Source organism: Pan troglodytes, chromosome 7 (genome assembly GCF_028858775.2).
Source record: "Pan troglodytes isolate AG18354 chromosome 7, NHGRI_mPanTro3-v2.0_pri, whole genome shotgun sequence".
In the NCBI taxonomy this organism is placed as follows: Eukaryota; Metazoa; Chordata; class Mammalia; order Primates; family Hominidae; genus Pan; species Pan troglodytes.
Window position 1 is genome coordinate 60111120 of NC_072405.2, and position 22805 is coordinate 60133924.

Here is a 22805-nt window from a genome sequence, read left to right on the forward strand (position 1 = left end):
AAATGAAAGACACACTTAGAGAAATACAAATACACTGGAAAGTTTTGAACAATAAAATCATACAAGTAGAAGAAACAACTACAGAATTAAAAAAAAAAAAAAAAGGCTTTTGATTAACCCAACCTGACAAAGACAAAGAAAAAAGAATTTTAAAAATGAACAAAGCTTCCCAGAAATTTGGGATTATGTTAAACAACCAAACATTAGAAAAATTGGTGTTCCTGAAGAAGAGAAATCTAAAACTTTTGAAAACTTTTTTGAGAGAAATAATCAAGGAAATCTTCCCTCATCTTTCTAGAGGTCTAGACATCCAAATACAAGAAGCTCAAAGAATACTCAGGAAATTTAACACAAAAAGATCATCACCTAGCCACATAGTTATCATGTTGTCTAAATTCAAGATGAAGGGAAAAATCTTAAGAGTTGTGAGGCAAAAGTACCAGGTAGTCTATAAAGGAAAACTTATCAGATTAGCAGCAGATTTTTCAGCAGAAACCTTACAAGCCAGGATTGAGGTTCTATCTTTAGCCTCCTTAAACAAAATAATTGTTAGTCAAGAATTTTGTATCCAGCAAAACTAAGCTTCATAAATGAAGGAGAGATAAAGTATAATTCAGACAAACAAATGCTGAGAGAATTCACCTCTATCAACCCAGCACTACAAAAAAATGCTAACTCTTGAAACAAACCCTCAAAGTACACCAAAATAGAACCTCTGTAAAGCACAAATCTCTTAGGACCTATAAAACATAACACAGTGGAAAAAAAACAAGGTATTCAGGCAATAACTAGCACAATAAATAGGACAGTACTTCACATCTCAATACTAGCATTGAATGTAAATGGCCTGAAGGATCCATTTAAAAGATATGGAATGGCAGAATGCACAAAAATCCAACAGCCAAGTCTTGCTGTCTTCAAGAGATCCATCTAACACATAAGGACTCACATAAACTGAAGGCAAAGGGGTGGGAAAAGGGATTTCATGCAAATGGAAACCAAAAGCAAGCAGGAATAGCTATTCTTACATCAGACAAAACACACTATAAAGCAATAACAGTTTAAAAGGACAAAAAGAGACATTATATAATGCTAAAAGGATTAGCCCAATAGAAAAATATCACAATTTTAAATACATATGCACATAACACTGGAGCTCCAAAATTTATAAAACAATTATTACTAGACCTAAGAAATGAGATAGATGGCAACACAATCATAATGGGGACTTCAGTACTCTACTGACAGCACTGGACCAGTCACCAAGATGGAAAGTCCACAAAGAAGCAATGGACTTAAACTATACCCTAGGAAAAATGGACTTAACAGATATTTACAGAGCATTCTACCCAATAACTGAAGAACATATATATTTTTTTCATCAGAACATGGAACATTCTCCAAGATAGAACATTATGACAGGCCACAAAACAAGTCTCAAGAAATTTAAGAAAACTGAAATTATATCAAGTATTCTCTCAGCTCACAGGTGAATAAAATTGGAAATTCACTCTAAAAGGAACTCTCAAAAATATACAAGTACATGGAAATTTAAAAATCTGCCCCTGAATGATCTTTGGGTCAAAATTAAATCAAGATGGAAATTGAAAAATTGTTCAAACTGAATGATGATAGTGACACAACTTATCAAAACCTCTGGGATAGAGAAAAAGCAGTTCTAAGAGGAAAGTTCATAGCATTAAATGCATAAATCAAAAAATCTAAAAGAGCACAAACAGACAATCTAGGCTCACATCTCAAGGAACTAGAGAAACAAAAACAAGCCAAACCCAAAACCAGCAGAAGAAAAGAAATAACAACGATCAGAGCAGAACTAAATGAAATGGAAACAAACAATACAATACAAAAGATACATAAAACAAAAAGCTGGTTCTTTGAAAAGATAAACAAAATCAATAGACCATTAGTGAGATTAACCAAGAAAAGAAGGGAGAAGATCCAAATAAGCTCAATCAGAAATGAAATGGGAGATATTAAAACCAATACCACAGAAATACAAAATATCACTTGAGGCTACTATGAGCACATTCGTGTGCACAGACTAGAAAACCTAGAGGAGATGAATAAATTCCTGGAAATATACAAACCTCCTAGATTAAACCTGGTAGAAATAGAAACTCTGAACAGACCAATAACAACTAGTGAGATTGAACCAGTAATAAAAAATTGCTAACAACAACAACAAAAAGTCCAGGACCAGATGGATTCACAGCTGAATTCTATCAGACATCCAAATAAGAATTGATTCCAATCCTACTGAAACTATTCCAAAAGATAAAGAAAGAGGGAATCCTCCGTAAATCAGTCTATGAAGCCACTACCATAATACCAAAACAAGGAGATGATGTAACAAAAAAAGAAAACTACAGACCAATGTCCCTGATGAACATGATGCAAAAATCCTCAACAAAAACCTAGCTAACCAAATCCAACAGCATATCAAAAAGATAATATACAATGATCAAGTGGGTTTCATACCATGGATGTAGGGTTGGTTTAACATACACTAGTCAATAAATGTGATACACCACATAAACAGAATTAAAACAAAAAATCGTATTATTATCTCAGTAGATGCAGGAAAAGCATTTGACAAAACTCAGCATCCTTTATGATTAAAACCCTCAGTGAAATTTGCATAGAAGGGACATACCCTAAGGTAATAAAAGCCATCTACGACAAACCCACAGCCAACATTATACTGAAAGCGCTACCCCTGAGAACTGGAACAAGACAAGGAGGCTCACTTTCACCACTTTTATTCAGCATAGTACTGGAAGTCCTAGCCAGAGCAATCAGACAAGAGAAAGAAAGAAAGGGCATCCTAATCAGTAAAGAGGAAGTCAAACTGTCACTGTTCACCAATGATATGATTGTACCAGAAAACCCTAAAGGCTCATCCAAAAAGCTCTTAGATCTGATAAATGAATTCAGTAAACTTTCAAAATACAAAATCAATGTACAGAAATCAGTAGCACTGCTATACACCAACAGCGACCAAGCTGAGAACCAAATCAAGAACTCAGCCCCTTTTACAACAGCTGAAAAACAACAAACAAACAAACAAACAAAAAACAAACAAAAACCTTACGAATATACCTAACCAAAGAGGTAAAAGATCTCTAAAACAGAAACTAAAAAATGCTGCTGAAAGAAATCATAGATGACACAAACAAATGGAAACACGTCCTATGTTCACAGATGGGTAGAATCAGTATTATGAAAATGACAATACTGCCAAAAGCAATCTATAAATTCAATACAATTTCCACCAAAATATCACTATAATCCTTCATAGAACTATGAAAAACAATCCTAAAATTCATATGGAACCAAAAAAGAGCCCACAAAAGCAAGACTAAGCAAAAAGAACAAATCTGGAGGCATCACATTATCTGACTATAAACTATACTACAAGGCTATAAATACCAAAACAGCATGGTACTACTGGTATAAAAACAGGCAAGTAGAACAATGGAATGAAATAGAGAACTCAGAAATAAAGCCAAATACTTACAGCCAACTGATCTTTGGCAAAGCAAATAAAAACATAAAGTGGGGAAAGGAGACCCTATTTAACAAATGGTGTTGGGATAATTGGAAAGCCACATGCAGAAGAATCAAACTGGATCCTTTTCTCATCTAATACAAAAATCAACTCAAGAAGGGTCAAAGATGTAAATCTAAGACCTGAAACCATAAACATTCTAGAAGATAACATTGTAAAAACTCTTCTAGACATTGGCCTAGGCAAAGACTTCATGACCAAGAACCCAAAAGCAAATGCAACAAAAACAAAGATAAATAGATGGGACTTAATTAAACTAAAAAGCCTCTGCACAGCAAAAGAAGCAATCAGCAAAGTAAAAGACAGCCCACAGAGTGGGAGAAAATATTTGCAAACTATGCATCTGACAGAGGACTAACATCCAGAATCTATAAGGGAACTAAAACAAATCAGTCAGAAAAATGCAAGTAATCCCATCAAAAAGTGAGCTAAGGACATGAATAGACAATGCTGAAAAGAAGGTATACAAATGGCCAACAAATATATGAAAAAATGCTCAACATCACTCATTATCAGGAAAATGCAAATCAAAACCACAATGCGATACACCTTACTCCTGCAAGAATGGCCATAACGTAATTAAAAAACCAAAAAATATCAGATGTTGGTGTGGATGTGGTTAAAAAGGAACACTTTTACAATGCTGGTGGGGCAACCACTAATACAACCACTATGGAAAACAGTATGGAGATTCTTAAAGAACTAAAAGTAGAACTACCATTTGATCCAGCAATCCCACTACTGGGTATCTACCCACAGAAAAAGAAGTTATTATATAAAACAGACACATGCACAACTATGTTTATAGCAGCACAATTTGCAATTGCAAAAATATGGAACCAGCTTGAATGCCCATCAAGCAACAAGTGGAAAACGAAAATGTGGTATATATATACCATGAAATACTACTCAGCCATAAAAATGAATGAAATAATGGCACTTGCAGCAACGTGGATGGAACTGGAGACCATTATTCTAAGTGCAGTAACTCAGAAATGGAAAGCCAAATATCATAGGTTCTCATAAGTGCGAACTAAGCTATGAGGATGGAAAGGCATTAGAATTATATAAGGGACTCTAGGTACTCGGAGTAAGGATGGAAGCAGGGGTGAGGGATCAAAGACTACACATTGGGTGCAGTGTACACTGCTCAGGTGTTGGGTGCACCAAAATCTCAAAAATTACCACTAAAGAATTTATTCATGTAACCAAACGCCAGGTGTTCCCCCCAAAACTATTGAAATAATTAATAGTAACAATAATAAAAGATAGACAAAAAATTAAATAAATCAGATATGGGTGAGACTCAAGGCATGATTCATCCTGAGGCAAATTTCCCCACAGCTGTGAGCCTGTGAAATCAAAACCAGTTACATGCTTCCAAAATGCAATGTGGGACATACGTAGAATAGACATTCCAATTACAAAAGGGAAAAACAGGCAAGAAAAAAGGAGCAACTGTTCCCAAGTAAGTCCACAATCCAACAGGGTGAATAACATTAAATCCTAAGGCTCTCAAATTATCTTCCTTGACTCTGTGTCCTGCCTCCTGGACAAGGTGGGGTAGGGGTTGGGCCCCCAAGGCCTCTAGCAGCCCAAGCCCTATGGCTCAGCACACCCAAAGCTCTTATGGGTTGAAGTCTTGTGCTGCAAGCTCTCCCAGGCTGACATTGCACACTGGCAGCTCAATAGTTCTGGGATCTTGGTGGCAGTCCCACTCCCATTACTCCACTAGGCATTGTACTCGTATGGACTGTCTGCAATGGCTTTGCTCCTGTGAAAAGGCACTGCCTGGGGCCTCAGGCTGTCCAAAACATCCTTTGAAATCTAGGTGGAGACCACTTTTGACCCCATAGCCCACTCATTCTGTGCATCTGCAGAATTAATACCAAACTACGGACTCTGTAAGTAAGTGTATAAAATATGCTTCTTAAAGATGTTCTTCATCAGTTAGTTCAATGCCTTGCTGTGAGAAGTTTATACATGCACATTGAAAACATGAAATGAGTGTGTTACTTCAAAGATGCATTGTGAGCTCCTTTATTACAGTGAATTGAACCGCTTCCCAAACAATGAACTCTCTCAACAAATGTACAAATACACATTTAAAAGATGTTCCTTATCATTTAGTTTATTGCCTTATTGTGAGGGATTTTATATATATATATATACACACTGAAAATATAAATCTGGGCATGTTACTTCAAAGATGCATTGTGAAGCACTTTATTAAAATGAATTGAACTGTTTAACACAGTGAACTTTTTAACCACATGTTTAAGACATGCTCTTTAAAGATGTCCCTTGCCCTTGTGTTCTAAGCCATAATGTGAGGAGTTTATACATCCACATTTAAAAGATGAATCGAAGTATGTTACTTCAAAGATGTATTGTGAGCTGACTTATTACAGTGAATTGGACTATTTACCATTCTGTGAATTCTGTAAACAAGCATATAAAATGTTTTTAAAGATGTTCTTTACCAATAAGTTTAAAGACTTATCGTGTGAGGTTTACAAATACATACTAAAACATAAATCTGCTGCCAAGGCTTACCACTTCCATTCCTCAAATTAGGGGCACAATCCACACCTAAGCCCACTTGAGTGACAGCTGAGGTGACCAAGGAGCACTGTTTGGGAATTCGGGGGGCAGAGACTTAAGGTGGTGCAGGGTAGTGAATGCTGATTTTTTTCAGGCATGCTGAGCTGCTCTCTTGAGGCTGCCTCAAAGATCTCTGAAATGAATTGGGTGTCATTCTCCCATTGTCTTGATGAATGGCACCTGGCTTATTTTATCTATGCTAATCCCTTTATCAAAGGATCAATTGGCTGCAACCTTGCACTTTTTTTGTTCTTTACTTGGCTAGGCTGTGAATTTTCTAAATCTTTATGTTCCACTTCCCTTTTAATTATAAATGTCATCTTTAAATCATTCATCTCTTCCTACTTTGTACTCTAGGCATTTAATAGAAGCTGTGCAGCTCCTTCAACGTTTTGCTTAGATATGTATTCCACCAGATGTCCCAGTTCATTCTCTTAAATTCAGCCTTACATAAAGCCCTCTGGTGTGGACACAATTCAGCCAAGTTATTTGCCACGTTAGAAAATAATGGCCTTTACTCCAGTTTCCATTACCTTGTTCCTCATTTCTGTCCAAGACCCCATCAGAATTGCCTTACTGTCCATATTTATACCAACTTTCTGATCATAGCTACTTAAGCAACCTCTAAGAAGTTTTACACTTTCCCTACAGCTCTCCTCTTCTTTTGAGCCCTCGCCAGAACTGCCCTTAATGATCTGTTCATGGCAATACAAGCTTTTTCTATCCTGGTTCTCCAGATTCTTCCCATTTGTACCCATTATCCAGTTCCAAAGTCACTTCCAAATATTCAGGTGTTTGTCACAGTAACACCCTACTCTTTGGTACCAATTCTCTTTCTGAGTCATTTTATGCTGCTATAACAGAGTACCACAGATGGAGTAATTCATAATGAACAGAAATTCGTTGGCTCACAATTCTAGAGGATGGGAATTCCAAGATTGAAGGGCCAGCATCCTTTAAGGGCCTTCCTGCAGTATAATCCCATGGCAAAAGGGCAAGTGAGGGCAAGAGAGAGAGAGCAAGAAGAAACCAAGTTTGTCCTTTTATAAGGAACCCACTCCCATGATAAAGAGCTTGCTCCCACAATAAGAAACTCACTTCCACAATAACAACATTAATCTATTCATTACCTTTCATGGTCTAATCACCCCTTAAAGTTCCCACTTCTTAATGCTGCTACAATGGCAATTAAATTTCAGCATGAGTTTCAAACCATAGCAGTCATGTAAAAGGAAATTAATAAGAGACAAAAGTAGAGCAAAGACAATTTAAAAAAATTTTTTTTGGTTGGTTGACTGTGTTTTAATACTATAACCTAATAGTTCGGCCTTCTATGAAAAAGAAATTTAGATTTCTTCTAACCATATTTATTATAGAAATAAAATCATGTTTTGAAATTAAGAAACCACATTGAATATGGAAACAAATTTCAGGATCAAAAGCTCCTGATATACAGAAATCCTGCCAATACTTAAAAACCAGTCTGCTTTCTACATATCCGAGTTTCAGAACTATCCCATAGGTTGTCATCAATGGGAAAAATCTTTTTAATTATCTAATTAGTATTTGTGTTTCAAACACTTGTAATTGAGAGAAATCTATGAATAAAACATCAAATTGCAGTTTAGTAGCAGTATTAGTATACAATATGACTTTTTGATATTGAAGAATTCATATTTCACACTGAAATTACGATGGTGAATCTGAGGTTTTCATAAAGTATCAAATGCTAAAAAGTACACTAAGATAGCAGTCAGTTTGAGTTGTAATAATAATGCTACAGGGCTAGGCATGGAGGCTCATGACTATAATCTCAGCACTTTGGGAATCCGAGGCGGGCAGACCTCTTGAGGCCAAAAGTTCAAGAGCAGCCTGGCCAATGTGGTGAAACCCTGTCTCTACTAAAAACATAGAAATTAACCGGGCATTGTGGGGCATACCTGTAATCCCAGCTACTTGGGAGGCTGAGGTACAAGAATCACTTGAACCCAGGAGGCGAATGAGCTGTGATGGGACAACTGCACTCCAGTCTGGGCAACAGAGAGAGACTCTGCCTCAAAAATAATAATAATGATAATAACAATAATAATACAGACTCTTAATTTGGGGCAAATCAGTTAACTAACATTGAAGTTAATTTTATTATCTGTAAAATGAGAGGTATAATCCCATGTTTTGGAAGTTCTAATGTCAGTTAAAAGCTTGAACTTGTTTCATAAATTATAGTCACAGCTATAAATTACCTTCTATAAAATGCCTATTTTAAGTCAAGTAATAAACATTTTTGCTTAATAAACATTATTTCTCTTTGCATGCAGTACCTTAACATGCACCACGGAAATATGTGCATTTCAGGATTTGGAAACAAAGGTTCACGGAGGGTAAGTTGCCCAATGTCACACAGGTAATAAATGCAGTGCTGGAATTCCAGCTGAGTTCTGTCTGTCTTCCTATCCTTATGCCAACTCAATCATACATTCTGATTTTTATCCAACTGATGACAGATATTCAATCATTCAAGCCACATGGAGAAGCTTAAAATAATTGTTCAACTATCACATAATGGCATTTAAAAAGCTGTCTATTTGAACTGTCACCATGAGTGATTTAATAAAAAAGTTTCTATTACTTACAGATGTTCCAAAGATATGAGTCCTTTAAATGTTTGCTTATCTAGTGCATGGATTTCATTCTTATACAGGTACCTGGAAAATATATAGAATGTCATTAAATTATAAATTAGTAGAGATACCACATGTCTTAGATACAAACTTTTTAAACTATAAGCTGTGGACCTTAGGAGCTTTGTGGGATGTCCATAGATTCTCTAACAATATATAGAAACTGTTATTTCACTTAAATGTGTTCAATTGGTAAGAGTTCTAAGCCTCTCATCAAATTCTCAAATGGATCCTTGGTTCAAAATATTAAGAAACATAGAGTATTTGTGGAGAAATTCTGACTAATGGAGTCATATATACTGAGTAACAACTTCTTTAAGAAAAATATGTTTGACTATAAACAATTTTTTAAAATTTATTTTATGACACTGAATATATTCAACTGGTAGTTATAAAGCTGGCAAATACCACCATGGGATTCATCTTAAGGGGATAAAAGCATCTTAGAGATGCATAAGATGAATTTTGATCCTCCTGTGGCTGCTGTTGAAAATCTGCAGGGAAGAATACTACAAATGGATTTATAAATACGATGATACAACTAATCTTTACCAAAGGGTTTAAAGAAAACAATTTATGTGACATATGAGCACTTTCTCCATCGTTTTTCTTCAACCGTAGGTTAGTAAGGTGATTTCTTCTCCACACTCTTTGTTAATGTCATGAAAATGAAGCCCTGGATCTTTTCTACTTGTGCCTCTCAGGGTTTGAGACAATCAGAATTCCTGAAACCTTCCATCAAGTGTCTTCGGAATGTGCTCTTGCATATTGTCAGTGCATCAGAATCACCTGGTGGTTTGTTAAACGCACCAGTTCTAAAGTTCACCCACAAACCTACTCAATTGGACTCTCTCAGGATATTTTCTAGATAATTCAATTGCAGCTCATCTGCAGTCCTGCCTTAAAGGCCATCAAAATCACAGTTCTGCCTAAAAATAAAGAAGGGACTGATTTTCTATAATTTGCTTAGTTAAGCTTTGAAAGTTCCAAACCAGTTTCTTTTCCCCCAGTTTAGGACTCCAGTCAGTTTCTAAAAGTAGCAGTGACCAGTGTGGATTTACATCTAACTAGATATTGTTTTTCCTCAGCATTAATTGATACTTCAGAAGATTTTGCTTTTACTCCAAATCTCAAAAATATAGCTATGTGTTAGAATTCAAGAAATACAATATTCTAGAACCATGTTTCTTCAAACAGTTTATAAGAAGCATTGAGAAGTCGTCTCAAAACTCACTAGTGGTTCTCAAGTGTGGATGTATGCAAATCATAGTGTAGGTACGTGAGTCAGTAGTATTTGTAAGGCCTCATTTTGAGTTCTACCCAAGCCTTATAGTAATGTCTGGGTCCCTGCCTCCACAAATTCTGATTTAATGATGGGTCCAGGGTACAGACTAGACATTGAGATTCTTCATAGCTCCACAGGAGATAATAATATGCAGCAAGGTTGAAAGCTACTGTTACTAGGTACAGAACAGGTGAAAGTATTCTGTAAATGTACCCCACTGGATTCAGAACTACCTCCTGGTAAAGGCCCTTAGACTATTAGAATGTTGAGAGCCACATGACTTCAAGGGTGTCATGTCTTGAGCATAAAGAAGTTGACTTCTACTGAGAGGCATACAAACACTATACTTGGTTTTTATTATTATCGTCAATTTTAAATAATGAGGGGTTGTTTCATAAAGATAAAATGAAATCATAAAATATTCATGAAGGAGTTTCAAAACTTAAAACTAAAGGTTTCCCATAATATTTTATCTCAGATACACAGATTCACTTTAGACTGTTATATTGTAGAAAATGATTCAGGAAAAATAAGCACAAAGTAGGGGGAAAAGAATAGAACTTCTGCAACCAGATCTGCACAAATTGATTAAATCAGTAAAGTATGAATTCCAGATATGTTACTACCTATATTCAAGTTATAGGACCAACAGGTTTGTATGCTCGCTGAAGAGTAACAGACCAATACACTGAGATAGCAGAGTTTGCAGCAGAGAAAGAGTTTAATTATCAACGGGCAGCCAAATAAAGAGACAGAAAGGACCCTCGAATTCTTCCCCCCAATGAGTTCTGGGCTGGGGTTTTTAATGGATTAGTAGAGGGAAAGAGGTTAGAAAATTGGGGTTGTTGATTGGCTGGAATAAGGGGGATATTATTTGGATGTAGAAACCGCATTCTTTGGTGAGTCAGCTCCTCATGAGGTCCTTCAGACCTTATTGGTGTGCAGGACCTAAAAGGATATCTCAAATGGAAAACTTAACATTTTATAATTCTCAAGTTGTTATCTACAGAGCAGTTAAGGCGAACTATAATCTTCATGGGTCTATGTGATTTTAGGACAATAGGCACCAAACAGCTATGAGGAAGGGGTCAGAGAGCAGCTGATCTCATGATGAATGCTGATGTGCTGAAAGTTTGGCTTATTTTTGTTTCTTTCCACCCCCCCCCACCTTCTTTCCTGATTAATTTTATAAAGTTTATAGGGACAGTTTCATTAACACCAGTCACACAGCTTCCAGTTTCCCATAGGATAATGGTATTCAGCTAAATTCAAATCTCTCCACACACCTCTGAAAACCACACAGTTCAACGAAAGAAGAAAAACACATCACCCAGAGCACAAGCTACCACAAAACCAGAGAAAGAGAGCATTAGCAACTTCAGTTTACATGTAAGTGGTGAAAACACTAAAGCATCTCTAGAGTCCACCCTCAGCAGAGTCAAGTGGGAATCCCCACTTTTTACAGATGAAGGGACTGTGGCAGAAGGGGTAGAACAACAAAGGGTGAGAGTACCATCCTGATGAGAACTTAAGATTGAGGAAATTAGAATTCTGGCTCCTAAGGAATTGAAAGAAAGGGCTTGGAAAATGAGTGGGAGAAAGCACTTTGCTAGCATGGGGTAACTTGTGGAGAATTGGTATTAACAGGAAAGAAGAAAGCAAGAAGTCAAAGGTAAAATAAATTAGGACTAGGATTTTAAAAATCAAGATTATTGTGTATCAAGATAATCACTGTAAGGAAAATTACCTGTAAATACTAAAGGAAAATTAAGAAAAACAAATCTGATACTAAATTTTATAGAAATAGAAAACCTAGAAATAGAAATTTTGATCAAAATCTAAATAAAAAATCAAAAAGATATTTCTCAACTATTTCATTCACAATAGCTTATAAATAATAAGCTACCTAGGAATAAACTTAACCAAGTGGGTTAAAGACTTCTACACTGAAAGATACAAAACATTACTGTAAGAAATTAAAGAGAATGTGAATGAATTGGAAGATTTCCCATACTCATGGCCTTAAAGATTTAATATCATTAAAATGTCAATACTACTCAAAGTGATCTAAAAATTTAATACAATCCCTATCAGCATTTCAATGGCATTTTTTTTTTTTGCAGAAATAGGGAATCTCATCCTAAAATCTATGTGACATTTCAAGAGGCCCTGAACAGTTAAAACAATCTTGAGAAAGAATAACATAGTTGAAGATTTTACACTTTCTGATTTCAAAACTTATAACAAATGTATAGTAATCAAAACAGCATGGTACTGGCATAGAAACAGATATACAGACCGATAGGAAGTCCACAAATAAGCCCTCCCATATATGGTCAAATGATTATTTACAAGACTACCAAGAATACACAATGAGGAAAGGAAAATCTGTTCAATAAATAGTGTTGGGAAAACTAGCTCTCCACATGGAAAAGAACAAAACTGGAACCTTATACCATATACAAAAATTAACTCAAAATGAAGCGAAGACCTAAAACTGTTAGAAGGAAACATACAGAGAAAGCTCCATGACCTTGGGTTTGGCAAATATTTCTTAAATGTGACACCAAAAGCAAAGGCAACAAAAGTAAAAATAGGTAAACTGGACTACACCAAGATTTAAAAGTTTGGTATGTCAAAGAATGCAATCAGCAAGGTGAAAAGGCAACCTGCAGAATGGACGAAAATATTTGCAAATCATGTATCTGATAAGGAGTTAATATCCAGAATATACAAAGACCTTCTACAACTCAACAACAACCAAAAAAAAAACCATTTAAAAATGGGTAAAGGACTTTAATAGACAGTTCGTCAAAGAAAATATACAAGTGACCAACAAGAATTCACTAATCATTAGTGAAATGCAAATCAAAACCACAATGAGCTATCACCTCACATGTTAGGATGGCTACTTTCAAAAAGATAAAATAAGCATTTGTGAGGATGTGGAGAAATAAGAATCCTGTACACTGTTGGTAGGAATGTAAATTGGTACAGCCACTATGAAAAACTGTATGGAGAGTCCTCAAAAATAAAAAATTCAATTACCATCCAGCAATTCCTAGGCAAATATACTTCTGGGCATATATCTGAAAGAATTGAAAGTAGAGATATCTGCACACACATGTTCCACACCAGCACTACTCACATAGCCAAGAGGTGGATTCAACCCAAGTGTCCACTGGTGAGTGAATAGAAAAACAAAATGTGGTATATACATACAATGGTATATTATTCAGCCTTAGCATTTCAGGAAGCCAAGGCAGGAGGATCACTTGAGCCCAGGAGTTCAAGACCAGTTTGGAAAGATGAGATAGCAAGATCTCATCTCTACTAAAAAAACTTTGAATTAATTTTTTTTAAAAAAAACGAAGGAAATTCTGACACATGCTACAAAATGGATTAACATTGAGGACATTAAACTAAGTAAAGTAAACTGGTCACAAGAAGACAAATACTATATGATTCCTCTTGTATGAGGAAGATAGAGTAGTAAACTCGTAATGACAGAAAGTAGAATAGTGGTTGCCAGGGGCTGCAGAGAGACGGAAATGGAGAGTTGTTTAATGGGTATAGAGTTTCAGTTTTGCAAGATTAAAAGGTTCTGGAGATTGATTACACCACAATGTGAATATACTGAATAATACCAAATCATTTAGAAATGCTTAAGATGGTACATTTTAGGTTTTGTATTTTTTACCACAATTACACTTTTTAAAAAATGTTAAATGGACATAAAATTATCTAAATTATATAAAATAACTGTGTCTACATAAAAATTAAAACTACATCTAAAACATTGACAGTGATAACAGGCCTGGGGTTTTGCACAAATTTATTTTCTTCATTGTTCTTTTTCATATTTCAATATTTTCTAAGATGATTATATATTGATATATTGCTTTTTCATATTTATTTCATATTTATTTTTATTATACAAGTAAGAAATTATATCCCTTTATAAAAAATATAATTTTAAAGAAATAAATCAAACTCATCTACATGTTCTTCACCCTGGATAATAACATTACTTTTAAAATGTGTTGTTTTATATTTTGTGTTATCTTTTTTATAAAAATGATATTTACTATATAAAATATTATGTTACTTTTTATCTTAACAACTGGAAGATGTTAACCAACTTATTTTATCCCTCCATGCTTCATTAAATTTCTTTAGATAACAAAAGATTCTTTCCCTAATTCCAAAAAATATTATGTGAAATTTATAGCCCCAATAATAACTTATACGAATGAAATCACAGAACTCAAACATCATTTATTTCCTTTTAAATCTCACATAGCTATTATATAGGTTTGACACTAAAATTTTGGGGAAATGCTTGCTGAACTAATGTATTAAGTTTTTCACTCCACGCTCTCAGTGTAGATAAAACTTATTGGGCTTTTGGACCAAGGAGTGTTATAGAGGGGAGCAATGAAAAGCCTAAACCCTCCCCATCAAACACAGAATTAGTTCCAAGGAAAGAGTAATAAAAATCAAAATAGTTGGTAGGTGTGAGAATAGAGTCTGTACCCCCATTTCCTGATGGTTGCTCTGGAAGATGACAGACATCACAGATAGGTTTCTAATCTACCATGGGACCATAGAGGTGCTGAGATGGCTGTAAGATGTATCAAGGCATAAAACTAACCTGACAAATCACTGAGCTCTTCAATGGGGTGGGGAAGAGAAAAAGGTTTTTGCAGGCCTTATAGTGGGTGGATGTGACACCAGGAGTCATGGACTTGCGAGGGAGTTGCAGTTGTAATGGAGATGTCACAGTAGAGGTTGGTTTGCTCTTGCAACCCTGTGACAAGAAAGAAACAGAGTAGCCCCAGATGTCATGACTGTGCTCAAGTACTACCTAGACTTGTGTTTCACCTCACAGAATGAGAATGATCACAGACTAGAGAGCAAGCATAATACCTCCATGAAAACAACCAAGAGGTCTCATGAAGCCATATGGAGCCTGGGCAGCCATCTTAGCCCAGGTTTCCATAACAAAAGTACATAGACTGGATGGCTTGAACAATAGCAATTTATATGCTAACAGTTCTAGAGGCTGCAAAGTCCAAGATCAAGGTCTGGCACTGTTTGGTTTCTGAAGTCTCTCTTCCTGGCTCGCAGATAGCCACTTTGTCACTGTGCCCTTACATGGCACAGAGAGAGTGAGAGCAAGCCCCCATGTCTCTTCCTCTTTCAAGGACACTACTCCCATACAGGGGCTCCACACTCATGACCTCACCTAAACCCAATTACCTGCTGAAGGATCCACCTCCAAATACCATCACACTGGGTCTTAGGGCTTCAAGATAGGAGTCTTGGGAGGATACAAACATTCAATCCATAACAGTATTTTAGATTGAATAGAGAGAAAAGAATGAGTAACAGATTCTGAATGGACTCTATTTACCCCAAATGGTAAATTTACCCAAATTGGGCCAAGATGTTTTCTGCCATTATGTGGAATGAGGTCCAAAATAATAATTGGCTTACAAAAAAATTATTTTTTGCACTACTCAATACATAGACTGATAAATTCACAGTTGATACACACCCCATTGTAAACATATTTCCATGTGAAAAACTACACAGTAAGTTGCAAAAGTTGCACACCTCAGTCTCTGTGTGGTATCATGCTCTGCTCAATATATTTAAAAGACAGTACAGAGCAATGTAACTTTCTATTATCTATAAAAATTCCACGCAGATTTTCAAGTAATAATATATGTGAAAATAAAAATGCAAAATAACTTAAAATGTGAAATAAATCTAGTTGTTAATTCAAAGTTGGAAAGTCATTTCTATACACACAAAATCTAAAAGTCATGAAAAAATGTTTGACTACATGAAATGTCAAGGAAATTGAAATCTTGTTTTCTAAAAGATCCTACATTTAATTACCTCCCAGTATAAAAGGACACTTGCTATTCAGATTTTATTTTCAATTACTATTTTTCACTAGAAGAAATCCAACTCTTTGAAGACGCAGCTGCTTCAAGGTCTGGGGCAACAAAAGTATATGACACAATGTTTGACAAAAAGCACTCAAAGTCTAATGGGATTATGTCAAAAGGACAAAAGAGTTAGCTGGAAGAGTCTTCCACTGGCCAAATTTGGGACTATTTGTGGGTTAGAAAAAGGGATAATGGAACTGATTATAATACGTAGAATTAATTTTATTTCCAACTTTTATTTTCGGTTCTGAGGGTACTGTGCAGGTTTGTTACATACGTAAATTTCAGGTCACAGACGGTTGGTTCACAGATTATTTTGCCACCCAGATAATAAGCCTAGTGCTCATTAGGGAGTTTTTCCATGCTCACTCTCCTCCCAACCTCCACCCTCAAGTAGGCACACTGGTGCCTACTTGGACACATTTGTGTCCATATGTACTTAACGTTTAGCATTTCATGAGTCCACTGAGATAAGGGAGAAGAAGAGAAAATGACAGAGACACAACATGATGGGGCATGGGAACAGATTCCTTCTTTTAAGAAGAATACCAGCTAGTACAGGGAGTCATGAAATTAGGAAATCATAATTTTGCAATACAATATAAAAGTATATTTATGCAAGGCTCATCAATGATGCCAAAACCATTGGTGAAATTTTGTATATGGGAAAGCAATTAACTTTGATACATTAACCTTGAATCTTATAAACCTTGCTATAATCACTTATTAGTTCTAAGAGATTTGTGTTGATTGTTTGGGATTTTCTTGATAAGTAATCATGTAATTTGCAAACAAAGACAGTTTTACTTCTCCCTTCCCAATCTATTGTTTCCACATTTCATTAGCTAAGGCTTCCAGTACGATGGTGAATAGGGATGGAGAGAGGGGACATCCTGGCCTTGTTCCTGAGCCTAGTGGGAAACCTGAGCCTAGTGGGAAAGCAATACAGGTTAAGCATCCCTAATCCAAAAATGTGAAATCTGAAATGCTCCAAAATCCAAAAATTTTTAAGTGCGGACATGATGCAAGGGTAAAATTCTATACCTGACTTCCTGTGAGAGGTCGTAGTTAAAACTCAGTCACACAACATACAGCTTATTCAGTGTCCCCAAAGGAAAAGGGCTCTCCTAGCCCCCTTCAGCTGCAATATATCTTTTCCTAAATAAATAAATAAATAAATAAAGTGCACAGTAACTTTTTATTTGAAAAACCACATAATAGGTGGAGGCTGAAATCCTGCCATTGTTTGTCATTGCTGTTGTTCAACAGCTGATGCAGGTATCTGGTGATGCCACTGCCCTGCTTAGGTACTCTGCACACAATATTTTTTCACTGTAATAATAATATGTTGTTTTTTACTATTAAGTACTTATGTGTGAATAAGTATAAAAAAAAGATTCCAAGTCAGGAATGAGAGTACTGTCAAACAACAACAGATTGTCCATAGGGATGGCTGAGACAGTGACACCTTTGCTTTCTGATGGTTCAATGTACACATACTTTGTCTCATGCAAAAAATTATTAAAATATTTTATAAAATTACTATCAGTCTATGTGCATCAGGTGAATACATATAATGTATTGTGAAACATAAATGAATTTCATGTTTATATGAATTCCATCCCTAAGATATCTCATTATGTATATGCAAATACACCAAAATAAAAAAAAATCCATAATTCAAAGCATTTCTGGTCCCAAGCATTTCATATAAAGGATACTTAACCTGTAGTTTCTCACCATTAAGCATTATATTAGCCATAGGGTTTTTTTTTTGGATCTTCTTTATTGAGTGAAGAGAGTACCCTCGCTTCCTAGTTTGCTCAGGTTTTATCACAAATGGGTGTTCAATTTTGCCAAATGCATTTTATGCATCTGCTGATATAATCATATCACTTTTCTTCCCTAACCTGTTGATATGATGGATTACATTATCTGATTTTCAAATGTTGAGCCACCTTTGTATACCTGGGATAGTATAATTACTTTTATACAATGTTGGATTTGATTAGCTAATATTTTGTTGAGGATTCTTGCATTTATATTTATGAGAGATATTGGTCTGTGGTTATTATTTCCTGTAATATATTTTTCTGGTTTTGGTATTAGGGTAATGTTGGCCTCAGATAATTAAAGTTAGGAAGTATTCCCTCTGCTTCTGTTTTTCTGGAACAAATTATAGATAATTAACGTCATTTTTTCTTTAAATGTTTGGTAGAATTCAGCAGTAAAATCATCTGAATCTGGTGCTTTCTGTTTTAGAAGGTTATTAATTATTTATTCAATTTGTTTAATAAATATGGGCCTATTTAGATTATCTCTTTCTTCTTGTGTGGTTTGTTACATTGTGTCTTTCAAGAAATTAGTCCATTTTATCTAAGTTACCAAATTTATGGGCTTAAAATTGCTAATAATACCCTTTTATTATTCTTTTAACATCTATGGTTCACTAGAAATGGCCCAATTTTATGTGTGATATTAGTAATTTATGTTTATTCTTTTTTTTTCTTCACTATCCAGGCTGGGAGTTTGTCAATTTTCACAATTTTTTCAAAGAACCAGTTTTTACTTTTGTCAAATTTCTGTATTGTTTCCCATTTTCACTTTTATTGATTTCTGCTCTATTTTGTAATTATTCATTTCTTCTGCTTGTTTAATTTTATATTGCTTTTTTTTCTCTTGTCTCCTATGATTGGAAGTCTAGATTATTGATTTTATATCTTTTTTCTTTTCTAATGTATGCATTCAACACTATACCTCTAAGGACTGCTTTCACTGCATCCCGCGAAATCTGATGATTTGTATTTTTACTTTTATTCAGTTCAAAATACTTTTAAATTTCCCTTGAGACTTCTTTGATCAGCATGTTACTTATAAATGTGTTTAATCTATAAATATTTTGTTATTTTCCAGCTATCTTTCAGTTATTAATTTCTGGTTTAATTCCATTGTGGTTTCAGGACATACTTTGTATGCTTTATTTTTTTTTAATTAGATGAGATGTGTTGTATGGCATATAATATGGTCCTTCTTGGTGAACGTTCTACGTGAGCTTGAGAAGAATGTGTATTTCTGTTGTCATTGGGTGGAGTATTTTATAAATTTCAATTAGACCCAGTTGAGTGATGGTGCTGTTCAGTTCAACTATATCCTTACTAGTTTTCTGCCTGCTGGATCTGTCAATTGCTGATAGAGGCATGTTGAAGCCTTCAACTATCATAGTGGATTCCTCTATTTCTTCTTGCAGCTCTAACAGTTTTTGCCTCATATATTTTGCTGCTCTACTGTTAGGTGCATATATATTAAGGATTGCTGTGTCATCTTGGAGAATGAATCCCTTTATCATTACATAATACTCTCTTTATCCCTCAATACTTTTTGTTTTTGTCCTTAAGTCTGCTTTATCTGAAATTAATATAGCTATTCTAGTTTTCTTTTCATTTGTGTTAGCATGATGCAACTTTCTCCATCTCTTTATTTTTAATCTATCTATAATTGATTATACTACTTCATGGGTAGTGCTGGTACCTTGTAACAGAGTACAGTCATCCTTCAGTATCCATAAGGGATTGGTTTCAGGACCTCTTGAGGACACCAAAATCTGCAGATGCTCAAGTTCTGATATAAAATGATGCGACATTTACATATAACCTATGCACATCCTCCTATATACCCCAAATTATCTCTAAATTACTGATAATACCTAATACAATATAAAAACCTATGTAAATAGTTGTTGAACTGTTTAGAGAATAATATCAAGAAAAAAGTCTCTATATGCTCATATGGATGCAATTTTTTCCCAATATTTTCAATCTGTGATCAGCTGAATCCATGGATGTGAAACCCATAAATATGAAGGGCTGACTGTATTTCCAATTCCTTTTTTCTATCCCTTTTAACAATTATTCCTGTCATTCCACTTATCCATAAGCTACCAAATTTATTGCATTTATTTTTATTCTGAACAAACTCTTATCCGTTATATCAATAAATAATAAAAAATAAAAGATTATATTTTACCTTGATTTATTCCTTCTCTATTGCTCCACCTTCCTTTGTATAAGTCTGAGTTTCAGATCTACATCATTTCCCTTCTCTTTGAAGGATTTTTTAAACATTCATTGCAAGGCAGGTCTACTAGTAACAAATTTCCTCAATTGTTATTTGTCTAAGAAAGTCATTGTTTCCTCTTCAATTTGAAGAATTTTTATCAATACAGAAGTCTAAACTGGTGGTTTTTACTTTCAATGTTTTAAATATTTTACTTCATGCTCTTTTTGCTTGCATGTTTTCTGAGAAGTCCAGTGTAATTTGTATCCTTTTTCCTATACAGGTAAGGTGTTTTTACCCCTGGCTTTCAAGATTTAATTCTTTGTCTGTTTTTCTGCAATGTGAATATGCTATGCCTAGGTGTAAATTCTTTGGTATTTATTCTGCTTTGTGTTCTCTGAGCTTTTGGGACCTGTGTTTCCCATCTGTCATTATTTTTGAAAAATTATCAGCCATTATTACTTCAAATGTTTTTTCTTCTCCTTTCACATTTTCTTCCGATCTGGTATTTCCATTACATGTATGTTACACCTTTTGTTATTATCCTGCCTTTCTTGAGTATTGTGTTTCATTTTTCCATCCTTTTTCTCTTTGTATTTCAGTTTACGAGGCCTCTATTAACATATCACCAAGGTCACTGATTCTTTCCTCAGCCATATCCAGTCGACTGGTGGGCCCATCAAAGGCATTCTTAACTTCTGCTACAGTGTTTTTATTTCTAGAATTTCCTTTTCATTCTTTCCTAGAGTTTCTCTGCTTAAATTACCCACCTATTCTTGCATGTTTTCCACTTTTCCCATTAGAGTCTTTGGCACATTAATATAGTTGTTTGAAATTCCTGAGTGAGCATTCCAAAATCTCTGCCGAATCTGAGTCTGGTTCTGATGCCAGCTTTCTCTCTTCTGGCTGCATGTTTTCTTGCTTTTTAACTTTCCTTATAATTTTTTTAAAAGGTGGAAATGACGTCTCCTGTAACAGGAACTGAGGTAAATAATTTTTAGTACTGAAAGGTGACTTGCAACTTATTTTCATATGGTTCAGTAAAATGTATAATGCATACAAATATATAATATGCGAATTTCTAATTAATTTCCATTCAATGGTGGTTTTACAGGTGTTTGCTTTCCTGCATGCTTGCAAATTTTCAAAGTAAAATTTGGAGAGCAAATATGAACAGATTAGGATGCTGATAACTAAAACACACGCTTTTTATTCTTTCAAAAATGTTATGATGAACATACAGAGATAAACACACATGACAATTGTATGTCACTCTAGGAAGGCAAATAAACATTTCCTTTATTTAAAAGCAACATAATTTAGTATTCAATATTATCCCTTCAAAAAGGATTAGGAATTTCTTCCAAGATGTGAAAATGCTATCTAAAAGTAACATTAACTTAAAATTTTTGGTACTACTGAATTATGAGATAGTTTTTATTATCATATTTACTCATCATAATTTTTTCAAATCATTAAAGTATTTTAAACATTTTGAAAGGAAGATAATTCTATATAAGGAAAAACTGTAAATCTAAAATCAGATTAATACTCCAGCAAAACTGACAGCTAATTTAATTCTGTAAAGCCATGTTTCTGACCAATAACACATCAGAGATACACGGGCATGAAAATCTTCTAAAGTGCCTTGCTTGAGACAGTTTTTCCAAAAAAGAGTTAAAATTTTTTCTCAGTAAATAATGCATTTAGATGTTTTACAGAAAATGGCACAATTTTCTGCAAGTGCTTTTGTTGCCTGGGATCACTGCGAAGCTGCAGAGCAGCTTTAGCAGCACCAACTTCCTCATTTCTTAGTTACAGTGTTTACACCCAGCCTCAGGCTGCAGTGACCGGCTCAGAGAAAGACATGAGCAGTGAGACACAAGTAGACATTTGCTGGGATTCTCATATATTAAAAAAGTTTAATCTCTCTTCCTCATGAGGCATCAGAAGAAATCCATCATTTTCCCTGGATGGGGCAGTATGAAGAGTCTGGCAGAGAAGTGTTGCTAACTGGAGGGGAAAACATGACGCTGTTGGGGTCCACTAGGTAGAGCTAAGGATGAATTAAAGCTGGGAGAGGCCCACCCATCCTGAGAGATGCAGATGAACTAGGCTCTTGGCGAAATTGTTTGAGCCATTAGGTTCGTCTTAGTCAGCATTACTTCTAAGATATTTATATCTACCTGAGCAGTTTGTTTGTGTTTTTATTTGTTTGTTTGGGTCTATTGTCACCAAGAGAATCTAACCTGACATTATACTTTTTAAAAACAAAGGAAAAGAAATAAAGGAGAAAAAAAGAAACTTTCATTTTTCTTTTATCATTGCCTCCTCATCCTTTTCGTCTATGAATTCTTCCTAATAATGGCTTCAGCAACATGAAAACCCACCAAATCTGAAGCATTTTTATTTTTAACAATACTACCATGGGAAGCTGTCCCCTGTCCTTTTATCCACTATTCATGTAGGTTTACTAACAATAGTGTATACTTATAATGTTACATTTTGCTCATTTGATAATTCCAACATTCAAGCTAGAATTCATAAGGGTCAAAGAAGTAGATATAAACTGTATAAAATGGTAAATGAGAAATATATACAAAATTCTTACTCATAATTCAATACATTCAAAA

The 22805-nt window shown here is 34.9% G+C and overlaps 1 protein-coding gene across 4 annotated transcripts in view; it reads right to left on the bottom strand.

Moving 5' to 3' along the window:
• Positions 1–22805, bottom strand: part of PXDNL (peroxidasin like) — a 497888-nt gene that overhangs the window by 224638 nt on the left and 250445 nt on the right. For all 4 annotated transcript variants that reach the window (XR_010159545.1, XR_010159546.1, XM_519754.8 and 1 more), the window contains exon 4: positions 8827–8898. Coding sequence is in view for 2 of the 4 variants with exons in the window: in XM_519754.8 (XP_519754.6) it covers positions 8827–8898 (72 nt within the window). In the remaining 2 variants the exon portion in view is untranslated. The remainder of the gene's footprint in view (positions 1–8826; positions 8899–22805) is intronic.